We start from the raw sequence: 26,680 nt of genomic DNA on the forward strand, positions 1-26,680 counted from the left end.
ACTGAAATTTTGAAAATGAAATTTAAAAATTTGAAGTTGAAATTTAAAAACGAAATCTTAAGTTATTTTTGGGTGAAATAATTTTAGAGAATAAAAATATTATGAGAAACTATATTTTGGAGAGAAAGCGAAACTAATTTTGGAAAATGATAAGTTTTGAAAAGATTTTATCAGTTAATGTGAACCATGGGTAGATCTTTTCCCGTAATTAAAGATTTGTGTTGAAAATATCTCGCGTTCTTTTTATCTTAACTTGATGTTCTTTAGAATGTGCATGTTCATTATTTACTAACATGATGTTCTTTTCGCTTTTTTAAGCTTGTTTGGTGCCTGCGTTTTATGAAGAAGCGAATGTCGTTTTTGTCGGGGTGTACCATGCGAGTGTACAGATCAAACATTATTATTATAAATAGATTGATCAAGCATTATTATTTAAATACACACACCTACCAATGACAATTACTTCCTTAAAATTTACTTACACGCCTTATGTAAGAAAATGAATAGATTCCCTTGGTCTCTTTAGAGAAAAACAATTTATACGATATGGAGTGAGTAAATGACACTTTATACGATATGGAGTGAGTAAATTGAAATTCAAGCCCACTGACACTACCCATGGTCTCATATATATGACTTTTGAACCCGTAATCATCCATTGCCTACTAAAGCCCACGACTCATATCCAAACTACATTTATTGAATCAATGGGGTATATGTGGTGTGAATTCCACCAAACTATACCATGCCTTCACCATTTGCTAGAAACAACTTAAAAAATGTTAAGATTAATTAAAAAGTGATTTTCAAGGGAATTTGGGAATTAGGGTTTCTCTTACCCTTCTCTCCACTCTCAAGCGTCTAGTTCACAAATACCAGGCCAAAAAATTGTGAGGGTTATGTCTGAACATGATTTAGTAAATGATTTATTAATGATCTAACCCAATAAAAATACAGGGTACTTGTACAAATTAGTCCAAATTTAACACTTTGATTTATCGGACGTACGCCGGTACCCTAAAAATATAAGGCCATTTGCCAAAGTTGCTATAAATGCTATCTATAGTTAATACAATAGAAATTAGCCCCAAAACAATTACTCCAGTATTGCAAACAAACAAGAGAAGCATTAGCCAAATAAAACTAAATTCTGTCGTTTGCTTCACCATATTCACAGAAACATTAGTGCATGTTTATCATCCCCAAATTTTCCCAGATTTTATTCCCAAATTTTTATCAAATGCATGTTTCTTAGAATCTCTTCTTAAAGTCAAATGGGTGTATCGATTTCTCAACACCCATAACAACTAATGTGAGCATGGCAATGGAAGCTAGTGGCTCTCTTTCTTGCTTTGCCCCCTTTCTCTCTCCTCCTATTAAATGTAGACAGAGCTGCCTGGTGAATTTCTTACACTCAATTCCAATTATTAGCATCGTTTTTATCATTGATTGATTTGAATTTTAATGCATTTGTACGCTTTAATTATTATTGGGTGTCAATAATTATTATGAGATTATTGTAATATATTGATTTTGCTTCTGGGGTAGCTTAATTTGAGCTATAATTTGTTGGGTTGAAGTGGGTTTTGTGCGAATTTGTGATTTTTTTTGCTGTTTATACTTAGTTGTTTCTTCTTGTTGTGTTTTTTCTTCTGAACAATGGGTTTTGATTGAATTTTTTTCATGTCTATGTCACAAATTTGTGTTAGCTGAAAACTGACTTGTAAAATTGAGGATATTTGGATGGAATGACAATTTCTTTGCAGCTGTAGGGTTCTATCACTTCTACATATGTTGCTGAGCATGTTGTGGTGTAGGCTTTGTCCAAATTCACACTCTTGATATTGACATTTTGTACTCCCCTCATTCCGGATTTAGTGGTCGCGTTGTTAGTTTAAATTAAAAAATCAATGTTACTTAGTATTGGACAGAAGAATATGTTTGTCGTGGTATTTAGATCAGATGGATTATATGGGTGAATCATTGGAAGTTGAAGAAATATGGTTCTAGGTAGACAATATACACTCTACATGCTAGGTATGAGACTATGAGTGTATGAAAATTTTTGTAGCTCCTCCAATTTCGCAAGTAATTTTTCAAGATGATTACCTTGGGTTTGCTGGACTTAGTTACAGAATGAACATGAACAATATGTTGTAGTGCCGAAGTTTGTAATGTTATTTCTCCAGTTTTGTCTCTAACGTCATTAAGTATCTCTGCTTGTATTACCTTTTACTGAGGATATTTGCTCTGGGACCTTTATATTATTTGCTCCTTAAGCATTAGAAGCTTTGATTACATTAGGCAGAAGTGTGGGGTTCTGAAAGGAGAAAATTGGGGTATATTAGAAGCTTATTCCTAGAAATTTCAAGATTCACACTGTTGTGGAGTAGAGCTGTCCCGTTGACATTGCTTCTGGTAGTTATTCAGTGCTATATATACATGCGAGTTAAATGATTTTGTGGCTCTAATTCCTGCATTTTATGTTTTAACTTTAGGTTGGCTTGCCTTCTGTATATTTACCTCTTATCAATAATTTATGCACAAGAATTTAGAAGAAATATTAAATGAGTGAAACATCCCTATTTGGGAAAATTGGGATGATAATAATTGTGGGAAGAATATAATCAAATTAACTCTTTTTTACAATAGGAAAGGTAATATAGGGATAGTTGTCATGATTTTTGCACTGAAAAACACTTAGAATTTTTAACCACCACCCTCCCAAAAAAAAAAGCTTTTAAAACAACACTTTGAAAGGGACGGAGGGAGTACATGCCTTTGTCCCTATTTCATGAAGTGCTCTTAGACTTCTAATTGGATTTTTGAGATGCTATTTACATTTTACAATATTGAAGTATGAAAACAGTTTCACTTTCTTTGATGTTCAGATAAGCTTAAGACAACGATCCTTTGTAACTAAGCAGAACAGGAAGCATTTAACAAGTACAAAAGGTGGGTTTCAAACTTCTGTGATTTGCCATGATTAACTTATGTTCTGTTGGCCCACGAGTTATGGGTATTGCAATTTTGACTTGTCAGTTATGGTGACCTTTTCTTTTATCACGTATGTAGTTATCTTTGCCAAGAGTTCTACAAAGAAACTTCATGCCACAGTTGGATCCTTCCTTCCATACCACATTTTACCTAATGCAAGGATTATGGCGCTGTGATTAGGCTCACCGGAAACTAGCTTTAATAGGACCCTATGGTGGCCTAGAGTTTATGAAGGGAAGCGTGTATGTGTATGTAAACGGCTAACCACCACCCAAATGGTCTCCTGAGTTGTCATAGGTTCCATGGGAAACAACCCGACCTCTTTCATTTATAGGCTTAAAAAGTCGAAAATTTTCCAATATTGAAGACCATAATCCACGCTTTCGGACTTATTTCGGAATTTTTTTCCAAAATTGAATTGTATGTGGGAATTGTCCCCTATGGTCATATAAGTTGGTTTGGAACCATCTCAAGGCTACCAATAGGTCTATAAAGTCTCAAGAATGAGTTTGGTTCAATTATGTAGTTATTTTGGAATTATGTTGCATTGGCAGTCAAGTGCTGCAAGAGATGGTTCCAATCACCAACTTGTCATCCGGCGGTCCTATTAAGGTGTTGGGAGTCCTTCATTGGGTTATCAATTTATACCCAAATTCATTATTTTCCATACAATTAGTTGTTGATGCATGCATGTATTACATGGGTTGTTTAAATTATGCTATACTATATTGGTGTTGTGTTTGTTACTCAACACCGATCAATGTTGACTTGGGTTGTTTACTTACAATTGTTCATAATGGCTCACTGGGAAACATATGATAGCTTTAGGCCTGACTGCCTGAGACTATTAATGATCTGTCAATCACTTAAGAAAAGACCACATTCTACAACCTCAGCCAACATAGAATGATCGTTCAATCTTAGGAGCATCCAAGTTGTTTTGAAAGACCCAAGCTTGCATATAAAACTTCTAAGTTCTAGCAGTGGCTTGTCTTAAGTGAACCATGGTTTAGCTTTCTATCATCATTTTGTGCTCTAAATAAGACTTTTTATTTATTTATTTATTTTTTTTATAATTGTTTGAAGGTGACCTTCCTTGATCCAGTGTGATGGTAAAATTAATGAGAAATTTTCTTTCAAGCATTACTCTAACTCTTTCCTATCATCTTTCTTTCTGTTCTGTCTAGCAGCAAAGCCATGGACGTGCAGGTTTGGGATGCTTAAATCCACAGAACAGCTTCAGAGGAAAAATTGTTTTCCTGTTGTATCTGAAGATTTTTTTCCAGAAGAAGTGATCGAGTTGAGTGGTTCGGGGACAGAAGAGTTACCCTTAGACTTAGACGGTAATGTGGATGATGAAGGCGTCTCACCTACTGTTTCATATGAGCAATCTGAGGGAAGTGGCGGTAAACCTGGATTTGTCTCATTTTATAGTCTTCAGAGTGCAAAAGAGAATGTAGTTCCTTCACCAAGTGTGAAGAAGAATCAGAACAGCCTTTTATGGTTCGCTGGCCCTGCTGTTCTTGTAGCCTCATTCATTCTTCCATCACTATATTTGCGCAGGATAATATCTTTAATCTTTGAAGATTCCCTCTTGACAGGTGAGATGCTGATTTGAAATCTTCTTGTATTTAAGCCCAATTTTTATAGATGAAGGTGACATCTGCTTTACATGTTAACTACTTGATGTCATGTGTATTACAGAAACAACCATTAAATGGGAAATCTAATCATGTTACTATAACAAAGAGAAACCAATTCTGAAGGTGACAGGGAGCAACAACTACTAATCTCTGCTAATATGTTGAGATACAGCTTTTGAATAACCAGTTCATGTTATGATTCCGAGATACCTATAAATCTTCACTAGCATTACTATGCATTGAGTTGCTTCTGCATTTAACTCTGAAGTTTGGATTCACAAAATCTTGCATGACTAGTATATCATTATATCCAAGATTATTATGGAAGTTTGTGAGCAGCTCTTTCTGTTACTTGCAATATTCACTTGTCCTGAAACTATTCACTACACTTTTTTAGTTCTCCGTCTAGATATTTGTATTGTGAACCAGCCAATATTTCTCTTTATGCTCATCTGGTACACTATTTAGTTCTCTTCATCTCTTTCTTGCAGATTTCCTCATACTATTTTTCACGGAGGCTCTCTTCTACTGCGGGGTTGCAGTTTTCCTTCTTATTCACTTTCTTTGGAGCCCTGGTAACAAAGTTCCTGCTACCAGCAGCTATGGAAAGCTAACCACCCAGATGGGACATCGGATTTCTTCAGTTGCTATTCTAATGCTTAGTCTTATTATTCCAATGGTGACTATGGGTTTTGTTTGGCCTTGGACGGGACCTGCAGCATCTGCTGCACTAGCTCCCTACTTGGTTGGTATTGTTGTACAGTTCGCATTCGAGCAGTATGCAAAATATACAAAATCACCTTCTTGGCCTGTCATTCCAGTTGTGTTTCAGGTGAAGTACTCTATCCATTAACATAAACTAATATTCTTCCCTCAGTTTCCCCCTTTTTTTAAATTTTTTTTTAGGAGACAAATTTACCTTAGTTATGTATCTGTGAGTTTATTGGTGTTATGGAGGAATTATTTGTAAAAGATATATGGTTCATGTTTCATGCTAAGATGATTTAGAGCCCCAGCAGGAGGTAGATTTCTAGTGACTTGGGGATTCATATAATTTTGCAGCACATTACAAATTTACAACTGTATAAATTCTTGTAATTTCTTTTGTTCAATTTTTAATTCTTGTAATTTCTTTTGTTCAATTTTTTCCCTTTGTTCTTTTGGGGGACTGACGATTAGCAGAATGATATCTAACAGGTGTATAGATTACATCAACTAAATCGAGCTGCACAACTGGTAACTGCTCTATCTTTCACAGTAAGAGGAGCGGAGATGACTGCACACAACTTGGCCATTAATAATTCCTTGGGCACTCTGTTGAGTGTCCTCCAAATTCTTGGCCTCATCTGCATTTGGTCTCTCTCTAGCTTTCTTATGAGGTTTTTTCCATCTTCCATTTTGGAGCAATGAGGTACCCCTGAAATAAAGATTTGCAATGCATGATTTGAGCTTACAGCCCTGCAGCCTGTCATTAGCTTGAAAATGCCTAGATATCAATGGGGAGAAGCTGGTTCAAATTTTTTAAATTACAGCATTATGCGCAGATCATGCCTAAGATTTGAGCTTAGATAAATTACTTGAGATAGGAAGTAATAGGGTTTAGTATATTCATTACGACAGCTTTATATGCTGCTGCATTACTCCGCCGAACACTCCAAAATTAGAAAAAGAGGAAAATGAAAGGGATTGTAACATTGTTTGTATAATTACCTTGTTAAGTTGTTATAAATTACTGGGTTTTATACTCAACACTATGAAACATACATTCTTTATTCTTTACTACTAAGTTTTCTGCAGGATCAAATTATGGATCTTTATGTTCATTTTTTCTCATGGTGCTTCCTCAGCCTCTGATCTCCCATAATGCTTCATATTTACCGAACTGTGATTGTTTTTATCACGCTTGCTGTGTGTTCATGTTTGGAACTCCTGATAGGCATGGGTAGATATTTCTGAAGGCTCACTAGTACGTTGTACCTAAAATTTGCTTCTCTTTAGGGAGCACTATGATATGATGATAACATGTATTTCAAAGTTAGGCCTTATGAATAATGCAATTATATAGGCACTGGCATAATACTTATGATGATACAAAGGCATAATTGGCATTGGACCTTTTCTCCCACATAGGGCACATTGTGTGTTGTAGCTGTGCTTCTTCCAGTATGATGATGATACATGTGAAATACTACCCCCATGTCGCTTTTAACTGTTATTATATACTTTCTATTTTGCTCCCTTAGGAAATTACCGTCCTAATTAATTTTTATTCCTCTGTGCTTTAATGTATAAATGCAAAATTCCTCGATAATTTGAGGAACGATCAACACAAGAAACGTGTCTTCTTTCACCAAATGCATAACTTAAGCCTGTTAATTAACCTAAAGTCTGAAAATCATGCTGAATATAGTTCAGACTTCAGAGAGTGCTTAAGCTTCTTATATACTATGAACAGGAATACAGAACTCCAAAAAGTTAAGCCTGCTAATCAGTTATTTCTGTATTTGTTTTCTTAGTTCTATTGAAAAACTACCTCATTTTTTTTTCCCCCTGAGAAATCACTTTGCATCATTACTAATAAGCACAAACTGTCTGCTGGACAGGAAGGCGCGGATTGTGAAAATCTTCCTACGACTCGAAGTTCAAACATCATAAGACAATGAAAACTCGTGTCAAGTGTCACATTTTCACCCTCCTCTGATGTAGGATATAAAAACTGATTGCACTCACAGGTTCTGCAACTACTTGCAGTTAACATCTTCCCTAATTCATGACCTACACATTGACTGCATTATGCTATATAAAATTATTATATAAATCCTAATTCAACCCAAAAAATTAATCCCAAACTTTTATAACATAGTCAATACATTGGAATTAAAAAAAACACTGGTTGGTGCTAATTTGTTTATACTCCCTTGTATTCTTCAGATAGAGGAATAACAATGAATTGGTGATATTCAGAGTAGTTACATAAATCAGAATCTCTTAATATAAATATGATAGAGGTCCAGATCATTGACATAATTGTGTCAAAAGGTGTTTGGCAGAAACCATTTGAGGATAATTTATTTTGTTAACTCAATGATTATAATCTTTGGTATTTTCTGATTTGTCTCAACTATGGTCGAGTATAATTTTCATATTTATAATAAGTCTATGTGTATTATACACCTAAATTACCATAGTTTCATTTCTTAATCCATTGAAACCTAATTTTTAATGTTTGAAGATTATATATTGTCCAATTTTTGAAGAGCAGGGGAGCTTCAAACTGCCTCATAATCAAGTCAACCACACCGACCTTAAATTTTATTAGTAATAACAGTCGTATAATTGTATGGTAAGACAAGGGTGACTTTTATTCAAAAGTGGGAGTGATTCGAGTGATTGGGCGATAATCATTTTGACTTGTCAAGTTGTAATATTATAGGGTGACTTCTAGGTTCTTTTTTTTTTTCTTTCTTTTTTTGTTTTTTTTGACAAAAAGGGTGAAATTATCCGTCTCATGGTATGATCTGCCAACTACAATTACATAAGGTGAAAATCAAGGCTAATCAAGTCCAATAAGTTAAGTTTAGATAAATTCACGTGAAAATCGAGAAATCACCTAATTTGATTTTTATGCAACTGGTATAAAAAAATTCTCTTCTAACCTACTGAATTTGTATCTCTTGGTTGGACCAAACAAACATGTTTCTCTACTACTTGGAACAAATTATCTTCACACTTCACATGGTCTATGGCTTTTATTATGAATAAAACTGTCTTAAACATGAAAATTGAAAGTGGTTACTATTTTCTCTGTGATTTTGCCCCCTTTTTAAAAATGGTATTAGGTGGGTATTAGTTGAGGTTGAGGAGAATAAATTTTTTGGTTAGATCTATAAAACTCAACAGAAGTCAAACTTTTCATGGTTTTAATAATTAATCATCCTACTCCTTTGTAGTATTATGCTTGAAAGATATATTTACAACTTTATAATAATTCAGTTTTGACTATGTTTGATCTTAAAATGACCTCATTTCATTTAAAGTCAAATCATTATTTATGTTAATTTTTTTTGTTAATGGAATCTTATCAAGGCAAATACTTTTGTAATCATAAACTAGAAGAAATACATGTTATATGATTAATTATAGAAACATCACATTCCTTCTTTAGGTTTTAGAGTGGGCCTTTAAACTCTCTTTTTATATGTTTAAACAATAAGCATATTCCTATCCTAAAACTCCATACTTCTTTTCATGATTTTTATGACTTTCAGATAAATGCATGGACAAAATTCCAACATGACAGAAGAATAAAACTGAACCTACTTACCCCATATTCTTAAACAACCAAAAAAATTCTTTTAAAGCCTCTCTCAATTTCAGTGCAATGACCTCAATGCATATATAACTACATATACCTTCTCTTAGAGCCTTCATCATCTTACTTATAATCCGAAATCGATTGCTTTCCATTTTTAGCCACTGTTTCATCCTTCTAAGAGCTATATAATGCAAAATTTTCAGCTGTAATAGCTCTGAAAGCATAACCCCTATATATGGACATCATTAAGATGTCTCATCTGATGATTTTTTTCTGTGTCATCTTTAGTATTTTTCTTTCTAACACCTCGGCTGAGAGTTTGGGTGATTCTTATTGGCTTTTAAGGATCAAATCGAGTTTTGTTGATCCTGATAATGCTCTCAGCAACTGGTCTTCTGCAACAAGTATCTGCAGCTGGAATGGTCTTACATGTTCACTTGATCAAGCTCATGTTATAGGCATGAACCTCTCAAGTTCCGGGCTTTCTGGTGTTATATCACCTGATTTTTCACATCTATCTTCTCTTCAGACTCTCGACTTGTCAATGAATTCTCTCTCTGGCCCTATTCCTGGAGAGCTTGGCCAGCTTGAGAATCTAAGAGAGCTCCTCCTATACACTAACTCTCTCTCTGGCAAGATTCCTCATGAGCTCGGTTTTCTTCCAAAGTTGGAGGTTCTTAGGATAGGGGACAACTTGCTTAGTGGGGAGATCCCCAAAAGTATTGGCAACTTGACTGAACTGAAAGTTCTAGGCATTTCTTATTGCCTGTTGAATGGAAGTGTCCCGTCTGAGATAGGAAACTTGAAGAACTTGGAGTCTCTTGATTTGCAACAGAACGCTCTCACAAGCCCAATTCCAAGTGAGATTGGTGGATGTGAGAAGCTACAGATTTTTGCAGCCTCCAACAACATGCTCCAAGGAGATATACCTGCATCAATTGGTAAGCTTCATTCATTACAAGTCCTTAACTTAGCCAACAATAGTTTTTCTGGAAAGATTCCTACAGAGCTGGGAAGTTTGCAAGAACTGAATTACTTGAATCTGCTCGGAAACAGATTAAGTGGTGCTATCCCCTCGGAACTTAACCTGTTGAGTCAGCTACAAAAGCTAGACTTATCAGGAAATAATCTCTCAGGATCTCTCAACCTCTTCACTTCAAAAATGAAGAACCTCGAGGTTCTTGTCCTCTCGGATAATCATCTAGCTGGTGACATTCCAGCAAGCTTCTGCATGAATGATTCAAAGTTGCAGATGTTTTCTCTTGCAAGAAATGGTTTCTCGGGAAAATTTCCCTTGGAGTTGTTGAGCTGTTTTTCTCTCAAACAGTTAGACCTTTCTGACAACAAATTCCTAGGGGAGTTACCGTCTGAGATTGATAAACTGGCATACCTCACCGATCTTTATCTTAACAACAACAGCTTCAGTGGGAAGCTACCTCCTGAGATTGGCAACTTGAGTAACCTGAAGTTCCTTTCCTTGTATGGCAATGGGATCACAGGAGAAATTCCGGCAGAAATAGGGAAGCTCAATAAGTTAAGTGTCATCTACCTGTATGATAACCACATGTCAGGTAACATTCCGAAAGAATTGACAAACTGTACTAGCCTCACAGAGATTGATTTCTTCGGAAACCATTTTTCTGGCTCGATTCCTGATACAATCGGGATGCTTAAAAACTTAATTTTGCTTCACTTGAGGCAAAATGAGTTATCAGGGAAAATTCCTCCTTCCTTGGGTGACTGCGCAAAGCTCGAAATGTTGGCCTTAGCAGATAACAAATTATCCGGGTCAATCCCATCAACATTCAGTTCTTTGTCAGAGCTAAGTCTCATCACCCTTTATAATAACTCTCTTGAAGGCCCTTTACCCGAATCTCTATTCCTTTTAAAGAACCTTAAAATCATCAACTTATCCCATAATAAGCTAAATGGAAGTATCTATCCACTAACAGGTTCAACCTCTCTTACAGTATTAGACTTGACTAATAATAGCTTCTCTGGTTCAATCCCTTCTAGGCTAGCCTTGTCCAAAAACCTCATCCGTGTTCGCCTTGCAGGAAACACTCTCACAGGAAATATTCCTCTTGAGTTTTCCCTTCTTAAAGAGCTTATTTTCCTTGATTTATCTTCCAACAGTTTGTCAGGAGAGCTAGCTGTTAGTCTATCCAACTCCACAAAACTCGAGCATCTTATGCTGAACGATAACCAGTTTTCCGGAAAATTTCCTGCTTGGTTAGGGAGTCTGAAAGGGTTAGGAGAGCTTGATCTGTCTTCTAATGATTTCAGTGGAACAATACCAAAAGAGCTTGGAAACTGTTCTGCATTACTCAAACTCTCTCTTCATACCAACAAGTTGTCTGGCCAAATACCTCCAGAATTAGGAAACCTGTCATCTCTTAATGTCCTTAATCTGCAGGGCAACAACTTATCTGGAAACATTCCTTCAGAAATCCAGCATCTTCAGAAGCTATTCGAGCTTCGGCTCTCTGACAACTTCTTGACAGGTGAAATACCTGATGAGCTAGAACAGCTTACTGAACTTCAAGTGATATTAGACCTGAGTCATAATCAGTTGTCAGGGGAGATTCCTCAGTCACTTGGAAATCTCATGAAACTCGAGCGACTGAACCTCTCAAATAACCGTCTTCAAGGGCGAGTGCCTTCCTCACTAGGAAAGCTCTCTAGCCTTCACAGACTCGACCTTTCACATAACCTTCTCCAAGGGAAACTCCCATCTGCATTCTCATCCTTCCCAGTTAGCGCCTTTGTGGGAAACAAGAGGCTATGTGGGGCGCCGTTAGTGTCTTGCTCGAGCTCATCTAGGAAATGGCTGCCTAAGGGTGAAGTTATTGCAATCATTGTCGCTATCGTTTTTACTTCAGCCGTTATATGCTTGCTAATGATTTATATCATGTTGAGAATATGGACTGTTTGGAGGCAAGTTTCTGTTTCTAACAATGATGGGTTTGGGAATGAAAATAAGGGGCAAGATGAAGAGAAGTGGGTGTGTTACGGGGACGAAAAAAAGAAAGGAGGATATTGCAAAATGAACTCCAAGAACATGACTCCTTCACCAGATAACCAGCTCAAGAAATGAACATCAATCAGTTTGAATTCCTTTTTGTGCTTTTTGTTTGAGATGTATAAAGTCCCTTTATCCTCTATTATACATGTAAGTTTCGCGCTGAGGCGAAAATTGTAGCTATTGATTTTAGAGTCTAAGTTTGTAGAGATGTGTAAATTTAATTTTAGTTTGGTGGATATCCAAATGTTTGTTTTTCTGCGATTACGTATAGGTTTGATCATAACCAGATCATTGAGATGAATAAAAGTGATGGATGAAAGAAGGTATAATGTATAGAGTCCCACATCAGACAGTTAGAGCAATAAGAGACAGAGAACTAGAATAAAAAGATTGGTCCGTGCTCTGAGCAGATCATACCTTTCTCGGCCTTTTGGCTAAGATCAAGTGTAGTATCTGTTCTTATCAGTTTAATATCTGATACGTGGGCCAATGGCCCACAACGATATTAAATTTATTTTTTAAGGGGGAAGTCCCACCACAGTAGCTTGCTACTGGGGTCTTCAAGTGTCGCCCATGCGTTGCACTACTGCACGGGCCTGGCGCACCCCACCAATTCACATTTCAAAGCTTTATCTGTGGGTTATAAATCTATGTCAATCCATTATTAAGTAAACACGATCTTTAAATTCTGCCATAATGCTATCTTTATGGTCAAATTTTAAAAATTTTAATCATAAATTATAGACAATCTATAAAAGATAATATAGTCTAAGTGGTTTTATTAATATTACGTTTTTATAATTTTTATGTGTATGATAATAAAGATATAGACGTTTTAAAACGCGTGTTGGATACTGTGCACAGTTAAATGGGGTAAAAAAATAGGAACTGACGGAGTAAATTTTAAAAATCTGAAACAATCTTTTGAAGTTAGGTGCTTTGATGTGTAGGAATTGTTTGTCCACATAATTTTCCTATTAGGAATTACTTATAGGTTGAAATAGAAAATTAGTAGGTCAGAATCACATGTAGTGTGATCTTAATCCGTCCAAAGTTAAAATCCAATTTAAGTAGCAAGAAGATTTACCATGAGCATCTTAGATACGAATACAAGAACAATTATTTGTGAACATCGTTGGTCTTTATATCTATCAATCAAAACCTTATATCATCATTAAAAATATTAAATTATAGAGAAGTCTAAAATCAATTTAAATCGGCCTAGTCTTAGTTTGTATAAAAGTTTGTATAAAACTTGAACCCGTGAATGATTTAGTGTTTGATCTTTGGTCTTTAATTGATTCAATAGACAAGTTACATTTCATGTTTCATAATATATCTTACTATGATCTTAATGTCCCTGATGTGATTACCTAGGCACATAGTTTTCAAAATTTAGTTTTAGGTGGTTGAGAAAATTTGAGGGAGTTGCCAAAAGATTTATGCAAACTTGACTAGGCACTTATTTTACATGTCTAGCTAGTTGCGTTAGTATATAAGTTAAACAAAGTCTTATAAGTGTAATGTGTATTAGTGTATAGCAATATATTCTTTTCTGGTTGGCTCAAATCATATTTTTGGGTGTAAAAAATCATGAAGGACAAATAATATAATCATGTTTCGAATTAAAGTATACTATGTTTACGTCAATTCATGTTCGCTAGTAATATTTGTCAAGATACAATTGAGTTTAGACAGTAATGCCCAATAGGCTAATATCAACTATTTTATGGAGTAATAGAGTATGAGTACACGGTCTGATGGTTTAGGAGATGAGTTGAGTCTCTAAAATCAAGTTTGAACCCAATTTTCAAGGTTTTCCTTATGCAAAATGATCTCCGTTGAACTTGGTCTAATTGTCATTGGTCAATTTTTTCTATTTATTTTATATTTTAATGGTATCATATTAACGGTCAAATATGTACATTTACGCCCATAACTTTACTGAAGAGCACGTCACAAATTTTATTTAATTTTTGAAAAAGCAAGGTAGCACAAAATTATATTGGATGACCTAATTTATTTAAGAATCAATTTTATTTCAAAATAAAATAAAATTTGGATGACCTAATCCCCAAGTTCTTGACCCAATAACTCAAGCCCAAACCCATTAACAAAATGAACTGTTGGGATTTAATGGTCCAAGTCCAACTACCGCCACCAATAGAATATGCGCAAGAATATTCTATTGGTATGTCAATTTCTTCTTGGCAATTTGCTTGGTGCTAAATTGCTAATGAAATACATCCTAGCATGTTCTTTCACATTTGTCTCAAAAAATTATTACTCCTTCCCTCCCTTAATGTTTGTTCCATTAGACCAGTTTTTTAATGCATGTTTTTTTACTACAAATAGGAATTTAGCTATACATAGATAAAAATCATGAAAAACTAATATTTTAATTTTCAAAACTAACTCGAAATGATAATCAAATCACATATGGTCAAAGGTTCTCTCTTCAAATAATTTCAAGTAGGAAAAACATAAAAGAACAGATCGTAAAGAGTAGTAATTTATTTAAAATAGTGAAGATAAAATATATATATACCATTATTTATTTATAATATAAATCCATAATAAATAAAATTAATAGAAAATTTTGAAAAACAAAAAAACCAAAAAGATTAATACACTTATTCACGTTTATGTCCGAACTCAAAACAAAAAAAAAGGATCGAAAAACTTGTAAAACTTCCAAAATATCATCACACTTTGTGATTTATTGGTGAAAAAAAATGTATGCTCTAATCTCCAAGAGCATTGGTGCAATTAGATTGCAACAAACAACTTAGAAAGAGCAAAAAAAGAACATTATAATATGTGCTTCTCATACCTTAATATGTGCAAGCATATGGCCGCTATGCTCATCTATATTTTTAGAGCATTCGGATGGAAGTCATTTGCACATCATGTGTATTAACATGAATAATACTAATTATATTTGAAAAAAAAAATGAAAAAAAAAATAATCAAACAATAACTAGTCTCTAGTCTACCGGATTAGACTGTTATCCACTACATCACTTTCCTTTGTGACTTTCTATACATTGAAAAAAAAACATGAAAACAACCCTGAATAAGACCCCATTAATGTAGTAAGCTTAACTATATAAGAAAGAGTTAGCAAAATGTAGAAGAGAGAAGAAGTTTAAGAGGAAATGGTGCAAGAGATTAAGAAAAAGATGTAGAGAATATATAGAAGATTCAAAGTGAGGCCTAAAATCTTCTAGCAAGGGTTTTGGGCAGCGGGCAGTAAGAAATCTTGGGATAATGGTAAGTTGTAATTACGGGCAGCATTGCCAGCATAGCATTTGATGGCCAAAAATAATTAAATATAGGAAATGGCAAGTTGCATGTATTATTTATATTTACTAAAATGGCAAGTTGTATTGCCTAATTTGCGTGGATATTAATTGTTGATAAACTTGTCATACATGCACAACCGCTTGGGTCAACAATGCATCTAGATTGGAGAGTCTAGGCTTTAGAGCACGGGGAAATAATGTTATTCATACGTGGATGCTTACTCAGCTACTCCGTTGTCAGTTCGTCACTAGATAGTTGTAAAGATGGTTGTGGGCTATGTCGGATCGTGTTTCATGTCGAGCCCGTATGTTTAAGGGTTAGCTAGACCTGGCTCATGAGCTGTGTGTTGTGCCAAAATATTCAAAAGTTCGGTCCATGCAAGGCCCAGGCTCAAATATCAATATGCCGAGTTTGCGTGACCAAATCACATTTTGTTGATTTTAGTGTGCTTTGTCACGTTGCGATTGTGTTATGCCTTGTCATGTTTTTCTCAAATAAAGGCGACCCAAGCTTGGTCCACGACCTGATACATACTTACACAATAACATACTGTGTGGTGCACTGCCTACACTATGCCCTTGTTGTCCCACGTTTTTCTCTTGCTGAGTTGTGCTGTGCTTCCGATTGGCCTTGCTAATGCCATCTTAGATCATTATAACACTTGTTTTTTTTCGTTCATATTCGAATACTTGAACACTTCATTATATCCATTGTTTCTCTCCTACGAACTCTATTTGCACAAGCTTTTGATTGTTTCACTCTTATTAATTTCACTTGCACTATTTTTATATTTATTCACATAAACAAAAGTACCTCCCATTAACTTTGCTTGCACATTAGTATATTCAGTTAATTTCTAAATACAATTCATAATCTTCCTAACACAAACACAAGTATTGCGAGTATTTTAGAACGGAGAAAGTATTCTTCAACTCTATATACTTCCTCGTTATAAATCCTATGAATTCCAAGTCCTCATGGTTATCTATTAAATGAAAAGCAAATTAGTCATTTCTTATCATTTATTAAATTTGACTTACAAGTTGAAATCAACATTTGTTTTTACATGAGAGAATATGTACAATCTGCTGACCTGCTGCACCCATCCAGATTTAGTTGTCACATTACTAATTCAATGTGTTGTAAAGGCATAAACCAATATGTTCCTCCAAACATTTGATGGAGTATCTAATTGCTTTCCATGTTTTCCACATCAGGTACAAAGCTACATAATTTTTCCTGGTTAACCAATAAACACAAAACAATCCGCTATACCACCAACCAAAAAAAAGGAAATCTAGTAGTATATGTATAAAAGGTAGCATTTTTTTTTCCTGGTTAACCAATAAACACAATAAACAGAGATTTTCATAGTTCATATGAAAAGCCAAATTAACCAAAAGTCCAAAACCTTAAACTTCTACTAGTGAAAAAAAAGGCCTTAATAGTCACTAGAAGCATAGACACAAAAATGGGAAACCAGACCACACTGTATGCTGAGAACAAGACATATAAGTAATATAACTACTCAGAAGTGAACTTCAAAAAATGCCTAGCTCCAGCAACTGCACAAGCTAACCAGCATCGTTCGGATGTCACCTGCAAAGGGAATTTGGAACCTTTGTAAGCATAGATGAACATGTATACAAAATGACAGTATTAAAGGAAAAAAGAGGTCATAAAGAGGTAAATGGATTAGTTAAAATTGATTGGTTTTGGAATTACCTGTGACGGGAAACTCTTCACATAAATGAACTATTTAGGGTGATATTCTCTGTATTCTTATGTATAGACATAAAAGACAGATTAGCCTTAGCGATTCAAAAACAAACAAAAAAAAAAAAAGGAATGTATACATACTTTCTGCTAGCTAGAGAGTTCTAAGCTTTGGCAGTTCGCTCAACATCCTGCCATATCTGTTTCTTTCTTCTTCAATCTCCTTTTTAAGCAGTGAAACCTGCATGAATTAAGTAAATATTGTAACGAATTATGGTTTTATCAAAAATAATTTGTAAATACATATAATGTTCATGTTCACTGAAGTTGTGGTAAACCCATGCACATGGGATACGATACTAAAGCGACCTAAATAATCCTATCTATCTCTGTGCAGCATATATTTTCAGTTACCAACTTATATCGAAGCAACACTTTAGAAGTTTATTTGGAAATCTAGACTATGTTAAGAGACTAATATATCTCCTAAACTGTTTCAAACAATGCCAAATGTCCAAAGATACTCTCCTCACGACTGTAGTTGTCTCCATCTTCATGAATCAATGAGATACTGACTTGCTAATACCATATTATTAGTCATAGAGCATACCTTCTGAATAAGTTCTTTCTCTCTATTCGCAAAATCTAAGCATCTGAAATGTAAACCAACCAAATCAGAAAATAAAATAAGGAATGACAACAGATTTAAGACTTCTAAAAGTGTAAAGAAGACACAAGAAGAAACTTCCATTCCTCTGAATTATGTTAACTGCACCACATATATACCTCCATGTTTTTTTTTTCTTTTTTTATATATTTTTTTTTTTATTATTATTATTTTGATTTCTAAACAACTTACTTTGACAGAAGTTCCTTATTCTCCTGTATCATCAACACAGCTTCCTGTTTTCTCTGCTCATTTTCTCCAGAAGTACGAAGCAGCAACTCCTGCAAGAAAGGTGAGTTGGTCAGAAGCACGGATAACCATACAACATCAAAGTTAGCTACCCCCAATTTCCTTGTATTTTTTTCTCCCCATTTGTTTAAAGGTGCCATATTATCAAACAGAGGATGAACACCTACTGACAAGATTAATCGCTGTAAACAATCAAACACGGAAAAACACAAGGAAACATGAGATGAGAGTGCTTAGTGAGATTTCAGAAGGAAAAGTGTATCCAGCATTTTCTGCTACATAGTACAATTGTTTACAGGTTCAGTTAAGATGATCACATAACTAAAAGATAAAAGCACAAAGCCTTGAATTCTAGCCAGAGTAACTAATTAAATGAGTTTTGGCCATAATCTGACATAACCTGGACATTGGTGAAGTTCTCCATGTTATTAGCCTCAGGTGTTAAGCTAATCTGTGTACTTGTAAGAGCAGACGAGAGGGGATTTTTTGTTCCTGTAGAATCTGCGAGGCATAAACATGGGAAAATGATATATTAAACATGTTGGCAATAAAAACAAATCTGATCCAGCTGTCAAAAAGTATTTACCTCGGTGTTGGCCTTTTCTTTGAGATACAGATCCAACGAGTAAACCAACAGCAGGATCATCATCATTGGCTGAATCTGACATTGTAGTATTATCCAATACTACAGGTTCGAACCTAGCACTTCTAGGAAGATCATATGGCGATTGCAGTGACGACACAGGGGGTTTCTTACTGTGGTTGACATGATATCCTATAAGTCCACAGTGATTATCCCTACAAATTATTCAAGAACATGCATCAATTGGCAACAATTTGTCAACAGCTAAATAAGCAGACATAAGACATAAAGGCCTTTGATTTATAATGTCATACACCCTGGCGGATGATCCCTTCATATGATTGTAGAGTGATGCTACCTTTGCTTATTAATTGTTGAAGCTATAAATCCCAGATGAATAGCAGAATAACAAAAATTCAAGGGCAATTTCTGAAGCAAGATCAAAGAAACCCACACTCAAAGTCTGGAGACCAAAGGCTATGGGAAAATGCACAAGTACAAATAGTAAAAAGAAAAGGAAACATAAGATATTATGAAATGCCACCAATATCATTACCACATAAGCCGGGGATCAACAACTAAATACCCACCAGTATTCCCATGCCATGTTCTTCAAGCGTGTTTCAAGCCTTTGGAAGAGGGAAGTCCTCTCAAAATCTTGTTTGTTATGAATAGGCTCAGCAAAGTTTGCTTCCAAGACCCCTAAAGAACATTTTAACAATCAAAATCTCATGCATTAACATTATGTATTACCATTTCACTAAGTATGTGCTCCAGAGAAAGTACCAACAACGCCTCTTCCTCCATTCTTGCTATAAGGGGCAACTTCCCAAAATGGCTGCAAAGAAGAAATACAAATTCGATATGCTATCATAAACTGACCAAAAAAAAAGAGGAAACACTTCTCTTCAACCTCTGATGTTGCTTTTTTCTGTTTTGGAGGATATAATGCTGCAGTTCTAGATGAATGTGATTCTTCAAATTAAAACTTCCTTGGCAGTAGGGAGCACAATTCAATTTCAAGACAGGAAAACATTTCATTCACAGTAATTATAAAGGTAAGTTCTTCAGAATTAAAAGTTCATGAAGGATATGAATGCTTCACAAGGAAAATGGAGGCCATTAACATACCATTGGGATAAATGTCCAGCATGAGCCATTAGTTTAAAGAGCTGAAAGAGATTCCGACCAATACTTTGTCAATTCTAATAATACAGTCTATTCACAGAGGAATGGGTAAGCTATCTTCTAGGATCAAGAGCATTCCACAGAAAGGGACCCCTGACCTTACGTGCCACATCTTGAAACATGATTGCAAATGCTCTTGCGCACGGAATTGGTGCATACACAAGAAGCAAATAAAAAAATAAAAAAACTTCTTAAAGGCGGTTTACAACTTACCAGTATAAGGCGGTTCTTATGGTAGACATTGAAACCATGGATATTGACATTATGAGCTTCCTTCAGAAAGCCTATTGTTGTTAAAATATCGCCCTGTGAATTTCAGTCAGAATCATAGTCAACTGTATTATAATCATGTGGACATTGAGGTTTGCAACTGATAATGATGACAAGTGTTGAAAACTCAGAAAATGAAAACAAAAAAATTCTAACAGGAGGGACTTAAATACATATGTTTCTTTATACTACTTCAGGTGCCATATATTGAATATAGCCCATGATGTGACATGCTGCACATGCATGGTCGCTAGTCTAGTAGTTGCTTCTGGGAAGAGAAGCCCCACGAAAACAGCTTTCCAAATGGGACATCTCAATAACCGTTGTCAGGAAGAAAGTTAAGAGCAATTTATTTCTACATGTTCACCAACGCCAACATTACCCCAAATGTCTAAGATGTTATAGAAAATCATCAACACACCAAAAAAAGCCACCAAATAATGCGGGAAGTTCAAATGCAAGTAACAAAAATCGACATGATAGAAGATGATTTACTCCAATATCAACTAGCAGTGAGAGAGCATGCTTACATATCAAGAATAATATAAACAGAAAAGCAAATGAGTTTACCTCCTTAGTATGAGGTCTGTACACGATGAATTCTGGGAATTTCAGATCACGTGCTATACTATGATGCTCAACAACTTTTCCACGCAACATCATACTAAAATTTTGTGGGAGCTGCAAATACAATATGGACATGTATACCTGCAAAGAAGACTTTAAGTTGTAACCATAATTTTTCTTCTAACTCATAAGATCCATATTATATTCAGACTGACCCGGAGAGAATAATGGTATTGGTTGGCAATGTGCTCTTCTGTTAACAACTTTTTTGAATTTTTCTGAGCATTGTTTGAACCTTTCAGGCGGATGTCCTGTGGCGAAAACAGTCAATTCATAATCCACAAAAAATGATGCCTGCCCTTAAAATTGCTTTTTGGTAATGCTTTTCTTTCCTTAACTTTTGATGCAAATTACGTATAATTTAGCCATAGGCCATACCAATGCAATATAAAATCAAATCTTTGATCTTATGCATTAACCATAAATGACATGTGTTTGGAAATGGAGTGATAAAATATTCCTAATCAAGAAATAAAAGAAGGGAATAAAGAGTTAACCTCAGGGTCACTATTGAAATCCAATTCCAACTTCCCTTCATCAGCAAACCACAAATTATAGATGATAACTTTGGTACCATGAAATCCAATGTCATCAAACTGCCATCAACACAATAGCAAATGAAGTTTATAAGAGAGGCAGAGTACTAGATTGCTTCAGCAAGTAAGAACATTCAACAATAGAAACAGCATTCTTGGTCTCTAAAAACAGAGAAAAAGGAAGATAGAAAAAGCATTTCAATCTCTTCCATCCCCTGTAATGTGATTAACCAAAATTTGTGCATAAGCTTGCAGAAAAAAGCATTCTTGGTCTCAAACATAAAATCCATGGTTATAGTGGCAATCACGTTGTGGGTAAATTTATGCTGCTGGTGTGACATGGTTTCCATTTGACGTGGAGAAGACATACGCAGTTCATCTATTATTCATTTAGGCCCGTAGACGTCATCCACGAGAAATCATTTGTTAGCAAAGAAAGACATTGAGTTTCATCCAACTATTAAGGGATTGAGTACAAGATTGAAGACCAATTATAAAATGACAATAACAAATTCCATTTAACATGGATAAATTCCCCCAACCATATTATAAATTAACCACATTAGTATACCCCATCCACAATGTCCATCAGTAACTCCCCTCGAAGTTCATGAGGTGTCTCCCACATAGAACATTATTATGGTGTATATCACTCTCACTTTTGTGTAGCTCTTTTGAAGCACTGTTACATAATAGTGCTAGCATATTGCATGTACTTTCTCATACCGATGACCATATCAACCCCTATATATAGGAGTTACCTTCGAAACACTACAAAGTATATCAATGGAATAGAAAATTAACATAATTTGCCTTAATCCTTCCAACTGAGATAACCTAGCACAATTACAAAGTCTTTTACTTTCCTATCTTGTAATATTTTTAAAAGCCAACAAAAAATCTTAACAAACATACTGCATATCTGACCAAAATATTAGATTTGCACCTACCATTGAATATAGATGAACAAACACAGCCTGATAAACACACAACCTGTAGGCTTTTTTTTAACTAAAAGAAGGCCAACAACATAAATTTATTTCAATTCCTTTTAAAAAGCTCCCAAAGAAAGGGTTCTTCTTGAGTTTGACTAATTGGAAATACGCAATTCACGAAAAAGTTTAGTTTTCATAGTTTGTTTCTCTTCCCTTAGATTACCTTCATTCCTTTCCCTTGAACATCGTTTTAGGAAACCAAACAAGCTACAAAAACAAAGAAGGCATTACAGAATATGTATGAGCATACTTGCTTCAGAAGCTCGGCTTCAGTTGAATATGGAGACCACTGCAAAATGATTGAGATATTTGATTGAAAATTCTCTCCACCATCACGATACAGAGGTTTCCAGGCTGCAGTTGACAAAGAGTACTCATAATCAATCTGCAGTAATGACATGTCCAATGGCACTATTAGAGTAGCCATTAGAAAGAGCATAGCAATGTACAAAATAACATATGCTCAATGTCAAAGAATTAAGGACAATAATTACACTGTAATTCAGATATCTAGACGAGCTAGAATAACATTTAATGATATTAGTTCAGATGGTGGTTTGGACAAAGGTATTTTCATCAGGAGGATTCAGTAAAATCACGTCAGTCAACAAGTATAACAAAGAAGACATATATTTACCATAGGTACTACTATTCTGCCCATCCCTGTGCGAGACAATAGTGTGTATGAAAGCAGACCAACGCTTTGGGTTAATATCCTGAATACAAAACAAATTCCAAGAATAATTAACCTTTGAATAAGCAATTGCACCCATAATGAATCTCATAATATACTATGAAGAACCCAGTAAATCCAGGGATGGGGCAATAGATTCAAAGTATTGGACATAACGCAGAGCATGGAAGATAGAATCCAAAAAAGAAGCACATATATAACCAATAGAGAAGGGTTGAAAAGCAAAGTTATTATGAATGACATACAAATATTCGTGCTATTCTTAACAGCACTAAGTAAAACCAAAGTTTAAGCAACTTTATTGATTAAAAAAAAAACTCGAGTATGTAGCTGTTTTCTTCAAACTCATAGGTTCATCAATGGTAAATTTGTAGTGCTACATTATAGTGGCTGAAGCAGATGTATCTCTATTCTTACTTAACGTGAAGTAGCAAGCCAGGTCAAATCATGGATCTGATCCTCCTAAATCCAACCTTAAGTGGGAGCCTCATTTACTAGGTTATACTTGGATTTAAAAAGCCAATTGCATGGGTAAGGTACAAAACAGGTAGGTAGTTGATATAAAACTTATACAAAACAGATAAGAGTAGCTTAAAGGCACAGAATATTCCGTGTCAGACATAAGAAAGACCTACAGCTATGAGTCTTTGGAAACAGATGTTGACATATATACTTAATGAATCACATCAAGATTGTTAGACACATTAGTACCAACAGTGTACAGTTTAAGATGTTCAGCAAAGAAATTCTTAGTTATAAAGATTTAAAATTCAATGATAACAGACCCACTGTTCACTTTTCGACTGAAGACTATAGCATCTGCTCCAAGTCTCATGGTGCTGGTCTTGAACCCATTTCCATCTGAAAGCCATATAACTAATTCAATAAACAGGAAGAGATTGAAATATTAAAGAGCTTGATAATTAAAATTGAGTTTAGCATACATTGCCCAATGGTATTTTTGGACATCTTGTCTGAGAATCCGAAACTCATACATCGCCGAATTGCTTTTGGGTCCATACCACTTCCATCGTCTACAAGTATCAAGCTCAGAGGCATGAAATTTCTCTTTCAGTAAATACTGTTTAGTATGAAGTGTGAGAGGGCGAGGGGGGGAAGGTGGGAGTAACCAATTACCTTGGATGAGCAATGCTGGACTCCCATCTTTTGGATCAAAGATTTTATCTACCATTACAAAAGTGGCTCCATTTTGTATCTATTTGATTAAACAAATACCATGATATATCTCATGTCAAATATTTGAGCAAACAAACAACATCAGAATATAAAATTAGAGTTCCATTGCTGACTTATATTCACACTATAATGATTTCACAGAAAGTACAAACAAATGTCAAAAGCAGTTAAGTTCTACCACCATATATACAGGCACAGTCAGACTTGTAACATATAGACGTTTGCTCAAATAGCTACAACGGTCCTTTAATAAAAGTTCTTCACATAAATTCCTTAGCACTTTAATGTTCAAAAACTTCCAAGTAGCTCACAAAATTTTACTTAAAAAAGCAATGGGGACAAAATGCTAATATATCAGCAGTAGTGGCACTAAAATTGTCAGTTGAATCACCTCATCAATTGCATTGTCCAGAAGCTCCGCCACAGCTGCATGAAAAAGTCCATAGCAGTAAGATATAACGAAACAAATACTAACACTGTTTATGGACAATAGACAACCTTTAAGAAAAGGAGAAAAAACAAAGCATTTGACTAAGTGGGTAAAATTTTAAGCAGACATCACCTCCAAAAGCCCACTTGTGAGAAGTAGCATTAGAGTGAAGGAACTTGGGGTGAACATGCATATGGATCTTGGTGTCTGCAAAAAAAAAAAAAAAAAAAAAAAAAAAAAAAAAAATCAAAAAATTAAAAAAGAAAAGTTATACAATGCAAAGCAAAACTCATTAGACCTCATTGAATGTAGAAACTGGCGAAAACATAAAACAAGTGACAAGTATATGAAAGACATTGCCGATATCTACAGCTGTGGCATATTGGTACTCATTAGACCTCATTGAATGTAGATACTGGTGAAAGCATAAAACAAGTGACAAGTATATAAATGACATTGCCGATATCTACTGCTGTGGCATACACCCAACATCTCCAATCAGAGATATCTTAAGATATACAGTTCAATTTACAAAATTCTTAAGGCCTTAGCTTGAAGAATATAACTACAGAAGACTAACTTGGAGCCAAAGATGCTGAGGACTGTGAGGAGACATTGTCATAGCTTCCAGCTTTCCAGAATTGTCGACAGAGTGGTGCAGGACGCTGGAGTGCTTCTAATAAATGTGTTTCCTGAACCGGAGACTGCATTTGCTCCGTTAAGCAGGTGTTCCTTTGATCAGTAGTTATAGCATGATAGCTATTGTATTCAGATTTAGGAGCTGATGTATGCTGGAATTCCAGCCCTGGAGGGGCTAAACTGGATATGAGGGCATATGCTTCCTGATGAACTAAAGAACCAAATAGCTCCTGACCAGACTCGACACGGTTGTTCTCAGAATCTACCCACATTTTTGTTTCTGCACATGTTAACAGGTTTTCTGAAGTTAAACTTCAAATCTAGGACAGAAGACACAACAATTGCAACAATCACTTTTAATAAGATTAGAGAGATACTAATCATCAAAACTAGCAATCATCAAAAACCTGCACTAAGCACAAAAATAACCTTTAGGAGAATTGTTCCACTTTCAACATGAATACCTCCTTGGAAAAAATCTTGTATGAGCCGATCTCATATTCTCATGATATGAGGGTGACTTGTTACTTATAAGGCCTTGCTTGGATTGGGGGTAATATATTAAGGGCGTAATAAAAGTCAAACATGAAAAAACATAAGTAATTAGAGGTGGTGTTGTAGGAGGCATGGTGTTTACAAATGAAATAAAGTAATTGTGCCATGAGGAAAAGAGAGAGATGGAGGAATTATTATCCTCATAATGAGAGTAATAGTTACCCACCCTCCCCCTAGGGTAACTATTACCCCCAAAATGAGGGTATTAGTTCCTCTTTTTTCACCTCATACCTCACCATCACTACATAATTTTCCTTACAATCACACCATCACTATCTCCTCCTTCCCTATTTTCACTTTCATTTTGCTTAATTTGACTTTTATTATTCTAGTAATACATCTCCCCCAACCCAAGCATGCTCTAAGAAGTATTCAAGAACATTGCACTAAATAACCCTGAAGAACCTGAAAGCTTAATCAACATAATTTGTATGTGGCTTCATGCATAGAGTACTTACAATAATTTTCTAAGGCAAAATTCACATAAATACACCGAGCACACGAATGAGAATGTTCGAGGGTGTAATTTTATACTCGGGTGTAGAATGGACAACATGCCATCTTTCCAAAACTCAAAAGTACAATACATACAATCAACTTCAGATCAAATGAGCATTTTACTGAGGATTAAAAGTCCGAAGCACTAAATTTTTATACTGTATCTTAACAAACAAATATCTACGATTCTTCGAAAAATAAAAATCTGTAGCTTAAATTAAACTCATGGGGTTTTGAGTATTTACAATACACCCCAAAAACTGAAAATTTATAAACGGATGTCTCAATAAATTTCAGTAGCGTATTTCTGGGTAAAGATAGAATCCATTTAAGATTAATTAGGTCAAAATTACAACACCCAGAAATAAAAGGGGAAATTATATGACTGATTTTCCACCAAAAGCACCCTATATCGTGGAAAAGGGAGAATAACAAAAAAGAGGGAAAAAATGTGGGTTGGTATTAAAGTTGCAAAATCGTTACTTGTTACAAAATTAATGTTTAGATTTATTTTGGTTATATACACGTTAACTTATCAATCTCAGCTAAT

At 35.1% G+C, this 26,680-nt stretch overlaps 3 protein-coding genes across 4 annotated transcripts in view; 2 read left to right on the plus strand and 1 right to left on the minus strand.

The window, feature by feature from the left end:
- Positions 1-1,063: 1,063 nt before the first annotated feature.
- Positions 1,064-6,444, plus strand: LOC110727612. Of its 2 annotated transcripts, none has more exons than XM_021907192.1 (5): positions 1,064-1,399; positions 2,892-2,955; positions 4,185-4,598; positions 5,132-5,472; positions 5,838-6,444. In XM_021907192.1, exons 1-5 carry the CDS (start codon positions 1,319-1,321, stop codon positions 6,048-6,050), a joined length of 1,113 nt encoding a protein of 370 aa, XP_021762884.1. In that variant the 5' UTR covers positions 1,064-1,318; the 3' UTR covers positions 6,051-6,444. The 2 variants fall into 2 exon arrangements, with proteins under 2 accessions (XP_021762884.1, XP_021762885.1); XM_021907193.1 differs by having other exon boundaries at positions 1,065-1,399; positions 4,188-4,598.
- A 2,345-nt stretch (positions 6,445-8,789) lies between these two features.
- Positions 8,790-12,593, plus strand: LOC110727613 (LRR receptor-like serine/threonine-protein kinase GSO1). Its single transcript, XM_021907194.1, has one exon. It carries the CDS (start codon positions 9,191-9,193, stop codon positions 12,050-12,052), a length of 2,862 nt encoding a protein of 953 aa, XP_021762886.1. The 5' UTR covers positions 8,790-9,190; the 3' UTR covers positions 12,053-12,593.
- Positions 12,594-16,401: 3,808 nt separating this feature from the next.
- LOC110727614 (protein MICRORCHIDIA 6-like) overlaps positions 16,402-26,680 on the minus strand; it is a 10,864-nt gene continuing 585 nt past the window's right edge. Inside the window, exons 2-22 of the mRNA XM_021907195.1 lie at positions 25,019-25,357; positions 24,571-24,645; positions 24,400-24,434; positions 23,949-24,027; positions 23,756-23,845; positions 23,597-23,672; positions 22,755-22,833; positions 22,368-22,502; positions 21,084-21,182; positions 20,742-20,837; positions 20,530-20,667; positions 19,903-19,995; positions 19,288-19,339; positions 19,092-19,203; positions 18,505-18,716; positions 18,319-18,419; positions 17,862-17,950; positions 17,613-17,655; positions 17,147-17,243; positions 17,012-17,067; positions 16,402-16,885 (exon numbers count right to left, since the gene is read on the minus strand). Of these exons, the coding sequence (XP_021762887.1) occupies positions 17,157-17,243; positions 17,613-17,655; positions 17,862-17,950; positions 18,319-18,419; positions 18,505-18,716; positions 19,092-19,203; positions 19,288-19,339; positions 19,903-19,995; positions 20,530-20,667; positions 20,742-20,837; positions 21,084-21,182; positions 22,368-22,502; positions 22,755-22,833; positions 23,597-23,672; positions 23,756-23,845; positions 23,949-24,027; positions 24,400-24,434; positions 24,571-24,645; positions 25,019-25,357 (2,030 nt within the window). The 3' untranslated portion in view covers positions 16,402-16,885; positions 17,012-17,067; positions 17,147-17,156. The remainder of the gene's footprint in view (positions 16,886-17,011; positions 17,068-17,146; positions 17,244-17,612; positions 17,656-17,861; positions 17,951-18,318; positions 18,420-18,504; positions 18,717-19,091; positions 19,204-19,287; positions 19,340-19,902; positions 19,996-20,529; positions 20,668-20,741; positions 20,838-21,083; positions 21,183-22,367; positions 22,503-22,754; positions 22,834-23,596; positions 23,673-23,755; positions 23,846-23,948; positions 24,028-24,399; positions 24,435-24,570; positions 24,646-25,018; positions 25,358-26,680) is intronic.

The sequence above is a fragment of the Chenopodium quinoa genome, unplaced genomic scaffold, assembly GCF_001683475.1.
Source record: "Chenopodium quinoa cultivar QQ74 unplaced genomic scaffold, ASM168347v1, whole genome shotgun sequence".
NCBI lineage: Eukaryota > Viridiplantae > Streptophyta > Magnoliopsida > Caryophyllales > Amaranthaceae > Chenopodium > Chenopodium quinoa.

What these genes read in the sequence shown, in the direction of transcription:
- LOC110727612 (XM_021907192.1), top strand. Translation starts at nt 1,319, where the DNA reads ATGGCAATGGAAGCTAGTGGCTCTCTTTCTTGCTTTGCCCCCTTTCTC. An exon ending in GCATTTAACAAGTACAAAAG is followed by an intron (nt 2,956 to 4,184) that starts GTGGGTTTCAAA and finishes TGTTCTGTCTAG; the next exon opens with CAGCAAAGCCATGGACGTGC. An exon ending in TCATTCCAGTTGTGTTTCAG is followed by an intron (nt 5,473 to 5,837) that starts GTGAAGTACTCT and finishes GATATCTAACAG; the next exon opens with GTGTATAGATTACATCAACT.
- LOC110727613 (XM_021907194.1), top strand. Translation starts at nt 9,191, where the DNA reads ATGGACATCATTAAGATGTCTCATCTGATGATTTTTTTCTGTGTCATC.